The 18,453-nt window shown below is 47.3% G+C and overlaps 1 protein-coding gene across 7 annotated transcripts in view; it reads left to right on the top strand.

Moving 5' to 3' along the window:
- Positions 1-18,453, top strand: part of arhgap23a (Rho GTPase activating protein 23a) — a 71,494-nt gene that overhangs the window by 25,115 nt on the left and 27,926 nt on the right. For 5 of the 7 annotated variants that reach the window (XM_080511301.1, XM_080511306.1, XM_080511304.1 and 2 more), the window contains exon 1: positions 10,440-11,239. The exons of the other annotated variants lie outside the window; for them this stretch is intronic. In XM_080511301.1, the coding sequence (XP_080367427.1) occupies positions 11,042-11,239 (198 nt within the window). In that variant the 5' untranslated portion in view covers positions 10,440-11,041. Of the gene's footprint in view, positions 1-10,439; positions 11,240-18,453 lie in introns of those variants that run through there. 7 annotated transcript variants of the gene reach the window in all.

The following is an 18,453-nucleotide window of genomic DNA, read 5'->3' as shown; positions in this document are numbered from 1 at the left end:
ACGTTAAATACACAAAAGGGGGCAGCGCCTGTGGGCTCGGCTGAGAAAACCACACAGGCACGAGTGTCTCCGTCCTCCAGGACTGTCCTCCTCGCCGTCGAGTCTTTACAGTCGACAGTGTGTCACAGGAAGAGGCAGATGAAACGATAGCGTGGGCCGATCTCCAGTATTCAAAACATGCCAGCTGGTATCCGTGGAGCATCTTTATACTATACCACTTGGGAATGACAGAGGAGGGGGAAGAAAAAGGCCTTTCGGAAATAACCTCATGAGTTTTGCTTGGCTTTTGGCGTCACATGTGCATCGCTTGAGGATTCACACTTGCCTCGACTTCTACAAAAACGGGGGTTTATCTGGAGGAGCAATAAAATTGATGATAGTTAGGGGGGGGATTACTTTTTACCCAGTGGCACCGTCACGGCTGAAAGAAGTTCTTTTGAGCCTGCAGAGAATCATGTGGGTCAAGAAAATTGCTTCAAATCTGAGGCGGTCCCGAAAAGGTACCGAGGCCTCCGAGAGATTCTGTGAACTTCTCGAAGCTGCGACTGTCTCCAGGTGCATGCGGAGCTTTGTTCATCCTTTTCCGATACTCGGAGAACCCCAAAGACCCACAAGCAAGTCTTTGATTAAATTAAAGTGTTCCTCAATGCTGCAGGAGCTCCCTAAATGGCTACCGTATGCCCCAGACTCCTCGAGGAGAACTGCTGGACTGTACAATCCAGCGCGATGGAGGACTTCCTCTGCATGGCGTGTGCGGTGGTGCATGGCTGGAATGTAAAAACCAGATGACCTCAAATGGAAACTCCAGGTCTGTTGGAGGCGGGCGAGCAGGCCATCTCGTTTGCTCTAATAAACACTCAGACTTCATTCTGCCATCCGCCTTCTCTCTCGCTTTTTTTTTTTTTTTTCCCCCCTTCTCTTTCTTTCTTCCTTCAACCGCCTTCCTCAGTTGGTTTCCCAACCTGGCTCGGCGTTGCCTCCGCCACGCCCCAAATGTTGGACCACCGCCTGGTTTCAAGTCTGCGGGGCCCCCGAAGACACGGGCTCTGGGCCGGCTTCAGCCGAGGAGAACGACAACGTCATCTTCGAACCCCAAAGTTATAATTTGCATCTGTTAATCACACAGGAGCAGAGATGAGCTAAATATATACATCTGGCTCTGCGGAGGGGGGAGGGAGGCAGCCAATGAGAGGGGCCCCAGAGTGTGGCCGTCCCTCTCTCCAATGCAGGCGAGAGGATGGGGGGGGTGTGGAGAGTCGAAAGGCCTTGCTGGAGCCCTGTGGTTTTCTGTTGCTGAGGCCTGCTTTTGAAAACAACCAGGAAAGAAAGAGAAGAAAAGAGGGGGGAAAAAAAGGGGGTGGGGGTGGCGGGGGTCTCTTATTGCAGTGGAGCTCAGACGTGACGCTTTGATTGCTCCCAGCGGTTGTGGTCAGTACGGAGAAGAAAGAGGAGGAGGAAGAGGGGGTACAGTGCGAGGAGAGCAGCTCTTTGCCAGATGTCGTCATAGATCCTGATGTTTTTAACCCCACCCCCCCTCTCCATTATATACAGTCCACATGCATCTGCAGGCAGATGTGTCTACTCACTGGGAAAGTACAGCTGGGGGTTTACCTAACAAAGCTGTTGCTGCCTCATGGTGGCAGTAGGCAACAGCAGGATATGGCACTCCAGAAAAAAATGCAGTTGGCCTCTTTGTTTGGGTCTTTAGATGAGTGTGAAGGAATGCCGCATGACAGCAGCTGTGAAAGTCGATCCTGAAAGCGTCAGTGAGCGTAACGTCTCCCTGCAGTGCAACGTCCTCATGACCAACAGACAGCACTTGTTGATTTCTAGTGGCGACTATCGACACCGAGGTGATGGGCTGTGGGTGACTTTGATTAGTTTTATTAGATCACATTAGGTTTGATTAGGCATCGAGCCAAAGCGTGACAACCTGGAGGTGCTCAGCGTTCGTAGCTGGAGGATAAATCACTCTGGGAATGGAGCGATGCCGGGAGTTAGGATTAGAGCTCTGTATGACTCATTCATGATCAATGTCAAGTAAAATAACTGGTATTTAGCTCAATGTGTAACATTTAACATTCAGTGTCTTTGTCCGTTTTCCATTATTTTCACTTATTCCCGAAGCACAAATGAAAATCAGGTGGCGCCGTTCAACACTCCTGACTGGATTGGCTAGTGATATTCCACAAACACTTAGCTCAAGTTAGTTTTCTTACTTTTCTGTTTCCTCTGATTTGGCAGTTGTCTAAATGAAAGTTTCACCAGCATCAAGCCATAGCCTGTTTTGAGGAAACCCGAAGCCTTTGTCAAACAAAAATAAAATGGCTTCGACCTTGAGCTACTGGCAGCTCTTTGCAATCTGTCTTTGGTAATTCTTCTGGGGAAGAAGTCAGACAGGAAGTCCGGCAAAGCCATAATGTCACTTTGGGTTGATAAGTAATCATAAATGATTCATCTACTGATGAGAGCGACTTTGAGAACTAATATTGCTGAAACATTGGTTCTCCTCAGCTGTACTTTATTGACACTATCTTGTAACATGAAGCTGTTCTGCCCTGAGACTCTGGAGCTTCGGGAGGTTCGAGTCTTTCAGTGTCATATTAAACAAATGTCATCATCCCAGCCTGAAACAATCCAGCATGAATCATCCTTTTGTTTGGGTTTCATCAGAACGTAGAAAATGTCAGACCTCCATTAACTTTTATTGAAAAATATTTTTCAAATCACTGTGTTTGTCTTTTTTTTTTTTTATATACCTCCCGTGGTTTTAATGTAACAATTACATTATTTTATTTGTTTTTTTTTTTTAACATCATCTGTATGGCTTTGGTGTGGATAAAGAAGTTACAGATGCACAAAACTCTATTATCAATAAGTGGGTGAAAGGTTGAGTTCCAGGCAAAGTTTCCTTTTTCATTTTTAGCTCTGATTGTTCCTCTGCAGATGTGACCTGAACATGGAGAATGAGCTCGGCGAGAGAGGAGCCACTCCCTGCTAATTAGGTTAAAGTGGAGCGCCATCTCTCCACTTAAACATGTGTGTGTGTGTGTGTGTGTGTGTGTGTGTGTGTTACTCTGCTAGCAGGCAGTCATGAAGACACCCTTTCTTTCCTTGCATACTTGCAGCTTTGATGACATAAGATACGGTTTGTCTTCTCTTGTGACTGTGAAATGTTGCTCAGCTGAGGATTTATGGTGCGTAACTATATGAATGACGGGTCCAAAATAGTGAAAACGTGTTTTTAGTGTCCATTTCGACAGGACGGCGCTCGGAGCCACTTGAAAATGCGACGTTTTGAAAGCTCTGCCACTGCGCATTCGCGTCACGGCCGCAGTAAATAGCTGTTCTGCACATGTGTGAGTAGATGGACAATAACAGCAATGTTCACCTCCAGAGTGTCATGACTCCCAGTCCAGATTCTCCTGCGACTTTTTAGTTTTATAGTTGCGAGTCACCGTAATAACAATCCAACTTTGCCGTTTGTCCATATGAATGTCCCTGTACTCGCCTTGTTAATGTTTATAGCGTATATTTCTCTCCAGTTGTGTGTGTGTTTGTGCAGTTTCATGACAAAAATAAGCAACAGCGCCAACTCGTGGCCTGGCATGCTAAAGTGCTCCAAAACAAAAATGCAAAAGTTATGCGCGAATTTGCTGAAAATGATCAAATAAGCTTCAGCGGTTACATCAGCTGAAAACTTTGCATGAAGACTCACCAGATATTTCTAACAAGAGGAGTTTTGCTGTTTGTCGCCTACAGGTCCAAACATCTGGTAATAGCATGCAAACATTTGAGACAATGCATTATGCATGTGAAGCGTGACAGTTGAAGGTCACACTGGAACAACCCAGTTTAGGGTATTTAATGATTCTGCTGCACGTTCCACTTCATGTTTCTATTCAGATTTGAACTTTATTTTACGGGAGGGTTAATGAAATGTGACATCCGCTGCACTAAAGTCACTCAGGAATCCTTTCTGTAAACAGTACGAGAGAGAGAGAGAGGAGATGTATTGGAGCCAATTAGAGTGTATCTGTGAGTAAATATGTGTGTGAGGTCACCGCCGTCTTGCCCCCCCCCCTTCTCCATCTGCTCTCCCCAACTTTCATTTCTGCTTCAGATCACTCTCTCTGCCCTCATTTTTTATTCTTAGTACCCCCCCCCCCTCTCTCCCCTTTACTGGTGTTTCCTTTCTCAACATCTGTCTGCACCCCCCCCCCCCCCCTTTTCACCGTTGTGCAGTTTTGTTGACGTAGTTGCTCAGCAGGCCGGCTCTCAGGCTGACTCATGGCTCTCACGTTCCCTGATGCTGGATGCTGCACAATGAACACGTCTCCAGTCCCGAGCCGGTCAATAATGTTTTATGTGCTGCGCCTCCAGAGGGGCCGTGTTGTGTCTTGGCCGGTGGAGCCGGTGCAGACACTACGAGCACCACCAGGCCCGCTGCAGAGACTCGCCTCTAGGTTTGGGTGAAGTTATTGTTATGTTTGTGACATAATGTGTTATTTTACTGTAAACTATCGCATTCTAGCAGCTGAAATAAACACTTTGACAAAGTTGAATTGCCTGTGAAGTAGTCGTGGTAGGAGTAATCGTAATGCGTCATGCTATTGTTAATGGCAGATCATGTTGGGGGACCCCACATTTCAAAAACCACTGTGGTAAAGGATAATCTGTGATTTATACATGTGGTAAATTGTGTTTTACAACTCTAAATCGATCATTACTAATTACGAAATGATCACATTAATGTGATGTTCCACAGGGAAGAAACATAGGAAAAATACTCCTGACCATAAAGCATTGATTGAGGGGTTTTCTTTACCTCCTGTAGTCATTTTTCTGACGCTAAAACTCAAGGAGGACAGGTAAACAGGGATTTAACAATAGAACTAGAACGCTCTCTGGCCCATATAAATGTCTGCGTCTTGTGCGTCGTGATCGATCGGTTTGTGATTTGCGTTAATAATTAACTACACGCACCCTATAATGAGCTTTTTTTTTGTAGCAATTTTTTTGGATCAGCGAGTACGGTGACGTAAGTGGGTGACTATTTATTTCCCCAAACGTTTGGCCCGACTCAGTGTTTCCACGCTGCGGCCTGACCTCATGTCTTTTGGTTCCGGAGCGCACACGTGAAGAATGCATGCATAATGCATCTCAGCATCGAGGTCAGGTGGGACACTTTCACTCTCCACTCTCCAGAAGTTAGCCGCATTTTTATTGTTGTTGTGGTTTGATCAGCCAGGGTGAGTGCGTTGGGGTAGGGTGTATGGGGTGAGTGGGGTGGGGGGGGTGGACCACCCAGGTCCTATCAGCTGTGGGTTGATGAGATATCTGACCCCAACTCTGGCTCCACCTGCTATCGTCAGAGCCCGCTTGCACCTCAAAACCCACAACAGGTGTGACCCCTTGTGAACCCCCCCACCCCCGGCCGCCGCCTCCCACCCCAAACTCTGATCTTATCCATTAGCAACTCACTTACAAGCAGGGATCACAGATAGCCGCTCGGAGGTCGACCTCTTGGACCTGCTCACCCTCCACACCCACACCCACACCCACACGGATGCCTGCCATTGTAGTAAGACTGCAGTCAGAAGACTCTCCCCACCCTCTGCCCTGTGTCCCACTGCTGCTGCTGCGCGTGCTCCTCTCCTCTCCACCCCAATCCGCACCTCCAGCCCGTGTTGTGGCTGCCCTCTAGTGTCTGCAGGCTGGAAGCGGCTCCCTGCACGCTGTCACAACCCACCTATAGATTGTGCAGCAAGAAGGGGAGGGGATTTACAGGAGATTAAAGTTAAAATTAACCTGCTTAAAACAGCGATGTCCTTTTTTCACCCAAGCGTCTGCTTTTGTAGAATCCACTTCCACAGATTACACATATTATCTGTCTAGACAGAGGAATCGACTCCATCGCCACATGTTGGGAATCCCGGCCACGACCGGATATTACACCTCAATATGTGACCAACGTAATGTGATGTGTGAATATTGACTCTTGTGTGTTCAAGATTAAACTTTTTACTTTTACTAATGCAATGGATCAACTTTATCTCCCTTCCAATAAAATCGCCTACAACTTTACATACTTTTAATGAAATAAATAATAGTTGTATGCTTGATTCAATACTCTATTATCATGATTTCTTCTCAAAAGTTGAAAGTGAAACAGTGACTTTATTTGCCACTTAATCAGTTGATGCCGATTTCAAGTTTTAGTTGCAATATTACTGCACAAATACAAATAATGTTTGGGTTTATGTAAGACGAAACTTCTCTTATTAATTTGAAAATGCTTGTAGAAAGATGTTTGCTAAATGTAACATAATTGCGGCCCTGTTTAAATGTGTTCCGGTCAGGGCTCCTATCCCATTGGGAGGAGGAATGTTTACATCCCCGAGAGGTTTCTCATTCATCACAGGGCTAAGAGAAACATAAGGCCAAATTACAGCCAGTATAGGTAATGAGAAATGATGAGAAAAGGCTAACTTTACACGAGGGAGCCCAGAAACACACCAGGGAATTCCATGCGGTGGAGTACAAACCACTGCGCTTCTTTTTAAGTGGAAGGAAAACATGGCCCCGACCCCTGCATAGTTCAGATTTCCTCGTATCCCGTTACCCGTTTCTGTAACCGCCGCTGTGCGTCGTTCTTATCTACGTGATCTAATCCCAGTGACTTTGCTCAGGTGATGACACAGAGAGATGATGATGGCGCTGCCTCATCACCTCCCGTCCCACAAACTGAGTCAGGACTGTGAGGACAGAGTCTCCCTCACCAGCAGAGGATAGAATTCACAGGTCAGCCATGTTTTAACATGCAGCGAGAGCGCTAACCACTGCACTGTAAATCATTAGTGGCGTTCACAGGCTCTGTACTGCGTTCACAGCCAGACATTTTCAAAATAAAGGTGTCTTACGACCACAAGACCAACCAGAAAAACCCTCTGAAAACCATGAGTATCTTAAAAGGTGAAGAAGAAGAAAACACTTTGTCTCGACACGGAGGAGAGGAGGAAAAAAAGTTTGTTTTGTCTCGCGAGGAGGGCGCAGTGGAAAGATGGCTGGTCTGGATCTTTGTTAATCTGCTGGCCTGTTATGAGTTCGGAGGAGGGATTAAAACATATCTCCCATATAATCTTTCCCGACTGCTCCTGCCTTTCACTTTCCACTGATGTGTTATCGGGGTGGGAGGGTGGGGAGGGGGGGGGGGTTCTTTGAGATCACACGTCTGCCTTTGACTTCCTAACTCGCAGAGCTTGATGCTGGCGGTCCGTGGTGAAAAAGTGCTAATTTGAAGTCGTCTTCAAGGTGCAGATTGTTGCAAGTCAGATAAGGGCGGCATGTTGTTGCCCTCATGCCGGTGATGGATGTGGAGCCGCCGGCCTGCCGGGACTCGACCCCGGCCCAGATGTGGGCCGCCGGTGGGCTGGTGTGTTATTGTCACGGCTCTTCACGTGTGACTGTGTGTCCGTCTTGTAAACTGTAACTCAATGCCTTTTTGTTCCTTTTCTGTTCTGCCACCCTCTTGTTTTTTTCCTCCCCTTTTCTTTCCTCTTCATGTTCATCCATCTCGTTTTGTAACTGCCTCCATGGGTCAGGAGAGGGAGAGGGAAGTGGACAGAGAGCTTTTGTTTTCCAAATTAGACGCTGCGCCCTCCTCGCCAAAACTAACTGTTATTGTGAAAAATGTGATATGAGCCCCCCCCCCCCCCCCCCCCCCGACACAATCTTTGTGCAGCCACTGTGTAAAGGAGCTTGTGTGCGTTCAGATAGTAAACTCTCGCCTGAGCCGGCAGACCTCCTATGATTTTCCTCATGGCTCCGCGGGGGCGTGGGGCATTTCTCTCACATCTCCCCATCATCCAGGAGGAGAATAATCAGACCTCCCCTCTTGCAGCCGTCGGTGATCCAGCAGGGCTGTCCCGGCAGGCGGTGTGATGAACCCAGACCTGGAACCCCCCCCCCCACTTTCTTCCCTTCCCTTCCCTTCTCTCCCTTACCGCCACAGCCTTCTGACTTTAAGAGGAACCATAATTACACAGCCTTGTGTATTTATACTCAGCTGTGACTCAGTGGGACATGTGGCATGTACTTGTGTGGACGTGCACGCACGGGACCGCCAGCCTTTGTGCGCACGGCGAAGCGGGGATGTGTGCATGCGCGCGCTTGTATTAGTGAGAGCGTAAGCTGACTCAATAAACTATTTAAACCGGGCATAAATTGAGGGGCGGATCTCTCCAAAGTCCTTTTAAACTGAGGCCACATAACTCTTTAGAGAAGGAAAAGTTAGTTTGTCTCTCGTCGGGAGGAAAATGGAATTTGGAGACAAGAGAACGACATTCCCGTTCACTTTTAATGTTTGAAAAAGAGCATTCAACCCGCTTTGATTTGTGTTTTCTTTGTACATGTGCTACTTCAGTTGATTATGAATTGCACAAACTGTTGGATCGAGGTGTTTATAAAAGAACTCTCTTACAGACAGAGCTTTTACACAATCAATAATCAACCAATCTGGTGTCAAGCTACCATCAAACATATGATTTAAAGAGTGTATCCAGAGAAATTCATTCTTTTTTATGCCAAGGCTTGCTTACTCTCATGCTTGTGTTGCACTTTGCAGCTCTGCAGCACTTTGCTTTCTGCCTGTCTGAACGGCAGGATTTTATATTGCGTCAGCCCACATCAGTGTGGATCTTCATTTGTGACGTATCTGGGGGGGGGGGGGGGGGGGGGCATTTGTTCCTTTTATCACGTCTTATTTTGTGTACTATTATCAAAGCTGCTCTCTGTAGTATTACTTCTTTTTTATTTGCATTTTATAAAATAACCCGCATTCACGAATCGGGTGTGTCCAAACAAAAGTGACACTATGTCAAAAATGTTTTGCACTGCAGAATATTATACCGAATGTAGCATGCTAAACCTAAAGTTTAGGGAATCCTGCAGCTTCTGTCTTAAAATGTCAGAAAATGATACATCTGTCTTATAGAGTGCTCTTCAGGACACTCGAAGACACTTTACATTACATTGCCTTGATGTAAATACTCTCATGCAAATAACTTTACAGTTTTGCCCTAAGGAGAAGAATTTGCATATCTTCAACTGTAACATTATATAAAAAAAAACCCACATTTGATCAGATATTAAGACTCGTGAATAAAAGTTAATGTTTTTCATTCGTAACAATTATTCATGAGAACATTGGCATTGTGATTTCTGAGCCCTCGCGTCATCGTTCGTTAATGTGTGTAGAAACTCTTCCAGCCTGCAGTGAGTGTTCTTGTGTGCGAGCTGCAGCGTATCCAGAGGGTACGATCTCTGCACGCATCGCGGCCCCATCTCCAGTCAAGTCGGTACTCGTCCCGCCGAGTGGCAGGTGAAACCTGTCTAACCCCACCGGTAACGGATGTGTGGTTGTGCGAGCGTCGGTGTGCCACTCTGGCACGTCTCCGGACGCCGGCTGCCTGGCGGGAACTCTGCGACCACAGCCGGAGGGGTGGGGGGCGGGGGGTGACCCCCTCGCTGACGGATTTAGTGCCAAAGGGGATGGATCCACATGTGTGTGAAAAAGAGAGAATATGTGGGATAACGAAGAGGTCATGCTGACATACAGCAGAGCTTTTATAAGACTGGCTGCTCCTGTTGCTCTCCTTCTTTTTTTTCATTATTTAGTTTTTTTCATCCTCCCTCCTCTTTTATTTTTCACCTCTTAAACAAAAGCTAAAGAGGAGTAAAAAAAAAAAGGGGGGGGGGGAGTACAGCAGCAAGGCAAATGTTTTTTTTTCTCTTTGTGCTGGAAATTGGCCTCTTTTCTCTCTCTCTCTCTCTCTCTCTCTCTCTCTCTCTCTCTCTACTCTCTCTCTCTCTTTTTCCCTTTTTTTTTTGTTTGTCTCCTCTCTGACTGGAGGGCAGGCAGTGGAGGGAGGGCTGGCTTTTTGTGAAGTTTAGCACCCGGGATCATAGCTTTGTCACTGTGATTGTGTCGCTCACACACTCTCACACACACACATATGCAGCACACGTGCGCAAGCCACCACCGGGCTTCCTCTTCATCTTCCACAACCGAGGGACCCACACCGGATTTAACCCATCAGCGTCAAACCCTACGCCAGCTCTCCTCACCCGGACCACTGGCTGCTGGAGACCCGCACCCTCTTCACTGATGCCCCGGGAGGTTTTTTTTGGATCACACCTCACTGTACAAGAGTTGTTTGTCAGTCGGACCGGTTGGCGTGCGAGGAATGAGTGATGGTTTTGGATTGAGTAACATAAACAAGAAAGAAAGAGAAAGCACAAGAGGGAAGGAGGGACTTAGGGCAGAGAGGGATGGAATAGCCGATGCTCGCCGCGATAGAAGACAGTCGGAGCTTGAGAGTGAGATGAAGAGATTCATCTGGCATTAGAGGTGTAGAAGGAGGACTGAAGGAGAGAGAGAGAGAGAGAGAGAGAGAGCGACCAGTCGGAGACAGAGAGAGAGAGAGAGAGAGAGGGTAAGAGACAGAGAGAGAGAGAGGGTAAGAGAGAGAGCGAGAGAGAGGATCATTCCTCTGGGGTTGCAGTGTATGTTTTGGGGGTGGACAGAGTGTCTTTGTATGCGGAACATCACTGGACACCGACAGGACGGACGTCTCCGTGTGTGTCCGTAGTGAAACCAGACCTACCTTCAATCTCTGCAAGGCGCACAGACACACGCCTCCATCTGCTGTCCAGGAGTCTGCCTCCTGCTCCCTCTGGGCGAAACCCTGCAGACCCGCTGGAGGTCAGGAGTGGCCGGCGGTGATGTGGAACTTGTGGGATTAAACTTTTTTTCTGACAGCAATGGACCAGAGTCGGCAGTCGAGGAGTTCCTGAGAGACCTGACCCGGGGGGATCCCCGTGACGGAAACTTTGCAGCTCAAAACCAGCCACCCTCTCTTGGTCTGACAGAGGTTGTCTACATTTCTGCGTCCGTCTGTGACTTTTCCTGCCGCCCGGGTGTGCGAGCGGCCCACGCTTGGCGGCGAGCGATGTGGATGTGAAGAGACTCGGCCAACCGATGCCCGCTGCTATGCTCCCGTGCCCTGCTCCGGCCGGGTCTGACTGGAGCTTCCAGAACCCGGTGGGGGTGGACTGCAGCTCCCCTGAACCTCGCTGCATTTGGCTGGCGGTGCTCCGTGGGACCACCGGCCCGCCGCTGCCCCCTACGCCTTCCGTCATGCCCATTGGGCACACCCAGAGCTTTCACCAGCCCAGGGTAAGAAGAGGTCAACCATCAAGTGACCGGATAGGGAGGCTTTGACGAGAGGCATCAGTTAGTTTCTGCTGTTACATGATAGAGTCATTCATTGATGCCGATTGTTTGATTGGAGGATATGTAAATAGGATACAGATAATTTTATAAAAGTAAACCTATAACAATGGGCTGGAATCACAGGGGGACGGGGATCTGGATCATCTGTCCACTGGATCCAAGTTAGTAACACACAAATCTAGAACTAAAACAAGAAAATCACAGAGTTATAATGTATTATAGTAATATAACAGAGAGCTGCAGAGCCAGGGCATTGCCCTTGTATTTACAGTATCGGCTTCCCAGGCAATTCTCCCAATCCTTATTCTGAATCGTCCAACCTTAAACCTAAACCTGAGTTTGAAATGACTGCTCAGGACTTAAATCACACAGGTAGGAAATCAATATGAGCCAACACCCATACAAACGACCTAATAGTGAGAGCATCTAAGAATTAGCAAAGAAAATGATGACTGACACCAGGTGAAGTTTAGCGACACCTCAGACAGGTCACCGATCCATCAGTCACACACTTTCACATCTTTGGACGGTTTGTATCGGACACAGAAAAGTCCAATGTTCCGTTTCCCATTTTTCTCGACGACGCATCAATGAACTCATAAATCGAGCTGCTTCATCGTTTCTCGGATCTCTGACACGACATCGTGATTGACATAAGCAGCTTGTCCCCCCTGCATTTCACTCAGTAATTTGATTCACACGTATTGTTCGGTGGCCATGGAGATGTTTGCGGTTCCGCAGAATTACCGTCACGCGCTTTGATATCAGCAGAACAAACTCCCGAAAGTGGAGCATGCAATTAGTCGTGAGTGGTTGGTGTCAGCGAGGTGACTGTAGCCATTGTTAAGAGGTTGTTAACCGCTCGGCTGACAGGTTGACTGATTCTTTCACCTTTCAGGTGCATACTTGTGGTTCTTTGAGGCACATGTCGTTTACACTTTGTGGAAAACTCTGACGCGACAACGTACCGAGGAATTTTAGACAATTTCTCGATGGTTGAAGTGGTTTATATCAACAGAGAGTTAATATTGTGAAGAATTTGTTATGAACTTGTTTATTCTGTCAGGATTCCGCGTCTGGCTTGTTGTGAGTGTTTGCGTGCTTCAGCTCTTTGAAGTTGGTTTGACGTTGTGATTGAAGGATATTTGTGACAATTCCATGACTGTCTTAACTATAAAAACTTAACACTGACATTTAAACATGCCTATCATGAGACTTGCTTACATTTAAGCACTTTAAATCACTGTAAATGTGCGTTTAATGTGACTGAGGTTGATACAACCTCCAATGAAGTGGCTCCCACATTATTATAGAGGCTGCAGACCTCCTTTACAACCTCCTATTCTGCTAAAGCACTACCAGACTCAACTACTCTCACAAACATTTAAAAACATCGAAATAAAATCAATACACATTTTTCCCAGATCTCATGTAGATTGAAGAAAGTCAGCGTTTTCTTCAAAGACCCCAGTTGGGGAAATACCGGTATATAAAATATTATATTTACACTTCTCTGTGCAGCTTTCTGTAGTTTTTTGCTCGTGCGATATTGACCCTTCACCTTTCTTAGCCGAAGCGTCTACTTTGTGGCAATGGACAGATGACTGAGGCGGCTGAAGTGCCACTTTTAGCAAGGCGCTGTGGAGGCTGCAAGCTGTGCGATTGTGCATCCCCACCACCTTTTCCCACCCCCCCTTCTCTGAAATGCCCTCAGAATTTAGGGCATTGCTTCAACACATGATGTCATTTTCACTGCGTTGGCATTCATGTGGAACATTATTTACCCTATTTTTCTCCCCCCCCCCCCCCCTCCAGTTGGTTCCATCCCCCCACTCCCACCCATGATCCGTTGACACAGTTAAGAAATGCCACGATCAGGAATGTTTGGAGGGGGGGGAGGAAGAGGAGGAGGAGTAGTCGTAATGGACACAGCTGGGACAAACACACACTGTACACATTTAGCATTTTAGCAGAGAGGCGCCGGAGATGATTTCACTCCAAGCAAGGAGGAAAAGCGGTTCCACCTAGTTGTTACCGTCTGCTGGTGACCGTGCCACGCTGAAATATGCCCTTTATCGCTTTATCTCTGCGTCTGATTGCAATTTGTTTGTTGCAACGTGGATGAAATATACATATTTGTTACGCGAGCCGGGTAAAACACCCTCAGCTTGTAAAGACAATTTGACAACAGAGTCAAAGTAAACACGTTTATAAATGTCATAATATGGATAATTGTTGGAAAATGATCAAAATGCAATTTGCTGTCCTTTTTTTTTGAAGCTAAAAGCAGCCACAAGGTGGCTCGAAAAGGAAGCATAAAAAAAAAAGTCCCCGGGCAGGTTAATCATATGTTGACTGTGTGCCACATGCCCACTCTGCCCACTGGGCCACCGAGTCATGCTGTAAGAGCGATTCTCCAACTGTCGCTCCTTCGGGAAAGCTTCAGGAGGCGCAATCAAAAATAGGATGCGAAGCTCATCGTGACTGGCGGCGAGATCGTTTCAGTTAGACAAAGGGAAAGTACGATATGCTGTAAACCCTGTTTAACTGACATTTCGTCATCACCTGCCGGCCTGGTTAAGCCAACAATGGGGTCAGACTGGTTTTTGAGCATACATACCAAATTCATATTGACAGAGATGTGCATGCACACACACACACACACACACACACACACACACACACACACACACACACACACACACACACACACACACACACACACACACACACACACACACACACAAAAGCGCACATGCTCATAAACATCTTGTTATGTAAATTACAGAAGGATGTACACTGTGTGCACTTGTGCTACTCTCATTTTCAACCTGCCTCAGGATTGTTAAAGGAAAACTGTTTTTAGTTTTTTTGTTTTCGGTGGTGGGGGGGGGGGGGGGGGTTCCACTACCGATATTCGGACATGCGTCTCTCTCAGGAGACGAAGGATGCCTCTGGACCTGCGGGGGATCGCTCCCTCCGAGTGGCCGGTGAGTCCCAGCGGGACCAGATCAGGACGGGACTGATGGGGGGGGGGGGGGGGGGGGGGGGGGAGGTTTTCCCAGCGTCCCCGTCCCTCCTGGCTGCTGCGCGGGCTCCAGGGCGGCAGGACACAGACGGCTATCGGGATTAAAGAGCCGTCAGCATTTGTAACGGCAGTAAAGCTCCACTTTTCAAACAGGTTGCAGCTCTCAGCTGTTTAAAAGAGCATTATTGTTCTGTCCTGCTGGGGTGTTAGCAGGAGCCCGGCTCCCCAACCGACACCGCATTCCTCTGTGCTGCTTTACCTCTGGATGGACTGGCAGGAAGTGTGTGTGTGTGTGTGTGTGTGTGTGTGTGTGTGTGTGTGTGTGTGTGTGTGTGTGTGTGTGTGTGGGTGTGGGTGTGTGTGTGTGTGTGTTTCGCAGTATTGTTCTGTACAGGAAAGCCCACTAGAAACACAATGAATAATTACTACTGTATGAGTGACACCATGTATTCTTAGATTTAGTTTTTTGTTTTTATCCAGAACAAAGCTGCTGTTTAAATTTTACCAGAAGTTTTTTGTATAGTGTGGAATGGTCAGCCAGTCAGGATGCTTTTCCTTTGAAATATCTGATAACACCTTCATAAAGTCATGAAAATTAACTGGGCAGAGTTCATTTTAAAAACTAAAGCTTGTTTTTAATCATTTCAATATTTGCTATTTACTACCACCCACCCCTTTATTTTAATTTGTTCTCAAACGATTAAAAGTAGTAACTCGCTCTAGGAAAAGGATTCCCTCCGGACCCCCGAGTGGAGGCAACTGTTTTCAACCAATACGAGAAAAGCACACTTCAGTCGAGACACGCTCTCTCCCTCCGTCGTCTCAGACGTGCATTTTAATTATAGGCGCCTTAATTGAAGTCAGAAGGAGAAATATCCAGAGGGAAGCGATTTCTGCTGCGTGTGTGTGCGTGTGTGTGTGTGTGTGTGTGTGCGCTGTCAAACTGCACCACTTAACCCACTGAACACCCACTCAGAACAGGAAGCTGCGTTACAAGGCACCGTGCAGCAGATTCAATTGTCTCCAGTGAAGCTTCCTTGTACGTTCAAGTGACAAACTCTTCAGGTGACAATGATGGGATCCCTCAGGGCTCTGTATTATCTAAATGGCGCGCAGGGGCTGTTTTGTTATTGTAAGTAGCTTCAGCAGGCAGGTTTTCTGGACCATAGAGAGAGAGAAAAAAGAGGCTTTAAGCATTTCAGATTTATAGTAGAACAGCAAGAAATACCAAATGTCTTCTATTTTCCAAGCGAAGCAAGAGCACAGTTTTCCTCCCGTCTACGTCTCCAGTGTACATGGGAAGTGAGGATTACAGTGAAAACCACAGGGAAAAAAATTCCAATTGCCTTGTTGCCTAAAGTGGCGGTCCTGTCCTGAGGAGGCCAGGGCCTGTCAGCAACTTCTTTTTCTCTCTCTCTCTCTCTCTCTCTCTCTCTCGCTCTCTGTTGTTTTCAGAAGTGGCAGACGAGGTGGCAGCTCACATGAGGGGTGTTTATCTGGCTTCTCGTGGGGGAGGAGGGAAGGTGGACGGCAGACTGGACAGAAGGTCCCGAGCAGCCGAGTGGGAAACGGTCCCGGCTCGGAGACCCAGTCAGACCCTGTGTGTTTTGGGTAATCACAGGGTTTGGTATTCCCAGCGCCGGGAGGGGCCATGCGGTCGAAACCGGCATGCTGGAGCCTGTCCCCTCGCCGGGGCCCGATACTCCTCCTCCTTCTCCTTCCCGTCCTCCTCGTCCTTCTCCTCTCATTCACTCTCCTCCAGCTGCAGTGTGTGTTTCAACTTGTCCAAACCAAACCGCTCCCTCTGTGGAATTCACTCCATCTCTTCCTCCTTTTCTCCCCTTTGCTTTTTCATTTCCTCTTTTTCTTTCTTCCTCTCCTCCCGCCCGCTCCCTCTCTCACAGCTTTTTTGTCTTTCCCTTTATCATTTTAATAAGACACTCCTTTCCTTTCCTCACGCAAATTCTTTATGCAGGCCTCCTGCCGCATAATGGGTTCCGCTCCGTGCCTCTTTTGAGAAAATAGCAGGGGTTTACTTTACATTGTTTAGTCATGCCAGACTAAAGATTAGTATCACAAAGATTTATGCATCTTAGTCTTTAAAATATAGACTCCCCAAATACACTCTTTCAGTCAGTGGAAAATCGGCCGAATTAGCGAAGAGTATAGTCAGACTTTCCTCCAGTACACTGCAAGGTCTTTCCTTTTTTTTAAAAAACATATTTCGGACAAATTTGCTCTGCCAATTCATATACATGGAACTATATCGCTGAAAAAATTTGAAATATATTAAAAAAAAATTGTCACAGGCATGAAAAAGATATTTTCTTCTGTCAAATGTATGCATCAATCCGTCCTTATTGAAGTTTTATTCAACATAGAGCCAAACCACCTCGAGAAAGTAAGACACACTGACACACACACCTTGTTTGGAATGTTCTGGTTGCGTCAGTGCAAACCACGACACCAACATGTGCAGCCTCTTTCTAATGATCGTTAAACCCAAAAAGATCTGATAGCATTTTGCCGTGGTGTTAATTTCCGTATATATTTTTTCAAATCTCCAGGGAAGTACAGTGTCGTACTGTGTGTGTCCCTCCTGGTGGGGCGTCGGGTTGACTCCTGGCCTTCAGTCTGGCACGACAGGTCTGAATCCTGGTTGTAAAATGGGAGCGGGTGACGAATCGAAGAAAATGTGTCGTCTCACTTGAACCAGTCCCAAAAGGAGCTTCAGTTTCATTGATCCGTCTGGTTGGACTCGGCATCCTTTAGGTCACTAACTCACGTTTGAAAGTCGTCCCCTGGCCTTCACTTACCTTTACACAGTGAGTCCACTTAAATATATTTCATGAGGAGAGCGACCTATTCTTGGTGCCGTGGCACGGATCCATGTGGCGAGAGAGGAAGAGGAGGTGGAAGGGAGGAGGAGAGAGGAAGGAGGGAGACGGACGAGAGGAGTGGAAGCACCTCCGCGACGGAGACTAACCTCCCCACGAGCCTCGTCATCCCCCCCCCCCCCCCGACGCTTCCCCGGGCCGCTTCCGTCTCCCAGCCTGCCGCTTCCTGTTGTTGTGTGACCGGAAGTCAACCCGCTGGGTCAAGTGTGTGTGTGTGTGTGTGTGTGTGTGTGTGTGTGTGTGTGTGTGTGTGTGTGTGTGTGTGTGTGTGTGTGTGTGTGTGTGTGTGTGTGCAAGCGTTCAATGTCCGCCGAGTGTTTGCGTGCACAAAGGGTGACGGGAAGTGGAACGTGGGGTGTGTGTTACAGACGGGTGGTTGATATTGCCGTCTAGACATGTTCACCTCTGACACGACAACATAAAAACACAAACAATTTCCCACACTGGAAACAAACTTCCAGAAATGCGAGAAGGCCCCCGCCAGCCGACGTGCGCTGCTCAGGGACGGGGCTTCTTGGTGTTTTGCATGAATCAGTCCGACTTATGTACACTTCAAGTACACGTTTTCATTGAGCTCCCCCGTCTGATGTGGTTTGATTAAACTCAACCCTCCAGGTTTCATGTGATTATATTGGCTTGTAGCTCTCGTGACATCCAAACCGCACGTCTTTAAAAACGATGCTCGTGTGAGGATTTTAATTCATTTAAAGACATTTTGAGTTGAGGTTATCTTGGAAAAAAGGAGCAGGGGACTTTTTTATATAATAAAACAATCCCACAGCCATAAAATCTACATAAATCCATCTGGTGATGACATGCCGAAAGGTGGGTTGACTTTTTAATATTACCAACTTGAAAATGTTGTGGACTTTCTGCAGATACAAGCACACTTGTTCCATCCCAACATTTGAATTAGTACATCACACTGTGCTGCGTTCAGTACGAAGGTGTTCAGCGACCTTCACGTAGGTTCACATTAATACACTTGTTGATTTGTCCGATGGAGGCTTTGCGGGGCGTAACCGTGCCTCTTGCGTGTGTGTGTGTGTTTGGTCAGGTGATCGTGTTTGACTGACAGATGTGGGTCGTCGGGGCAACATGAGGGTGACAGTTCTCACGTGTGTCCGTCAGCTGAGTTCACCAGGCTTATTTACTCAGCAGTGGGAAGGAGATATTTAGAGAGCGGCTGGAAATGGACCCGTATTCTCCCCCACCGTACCCCCCCCCCCCCC

Source organism: Blennius ocellaris, assembly GCF_963422515.1.
Source record: "Blennius ocellaris genome assembly, chromosome: 16".
Lineage (NCBI taxonomy): Eukaryota > Metazoa > Chordata > Actinopteri > Blenniiformes > Blenniidae > Blennius > Blennius ocellaris.
This window is presented reverse-complemented; position numbering and strand designations above follow the sequence as displayed.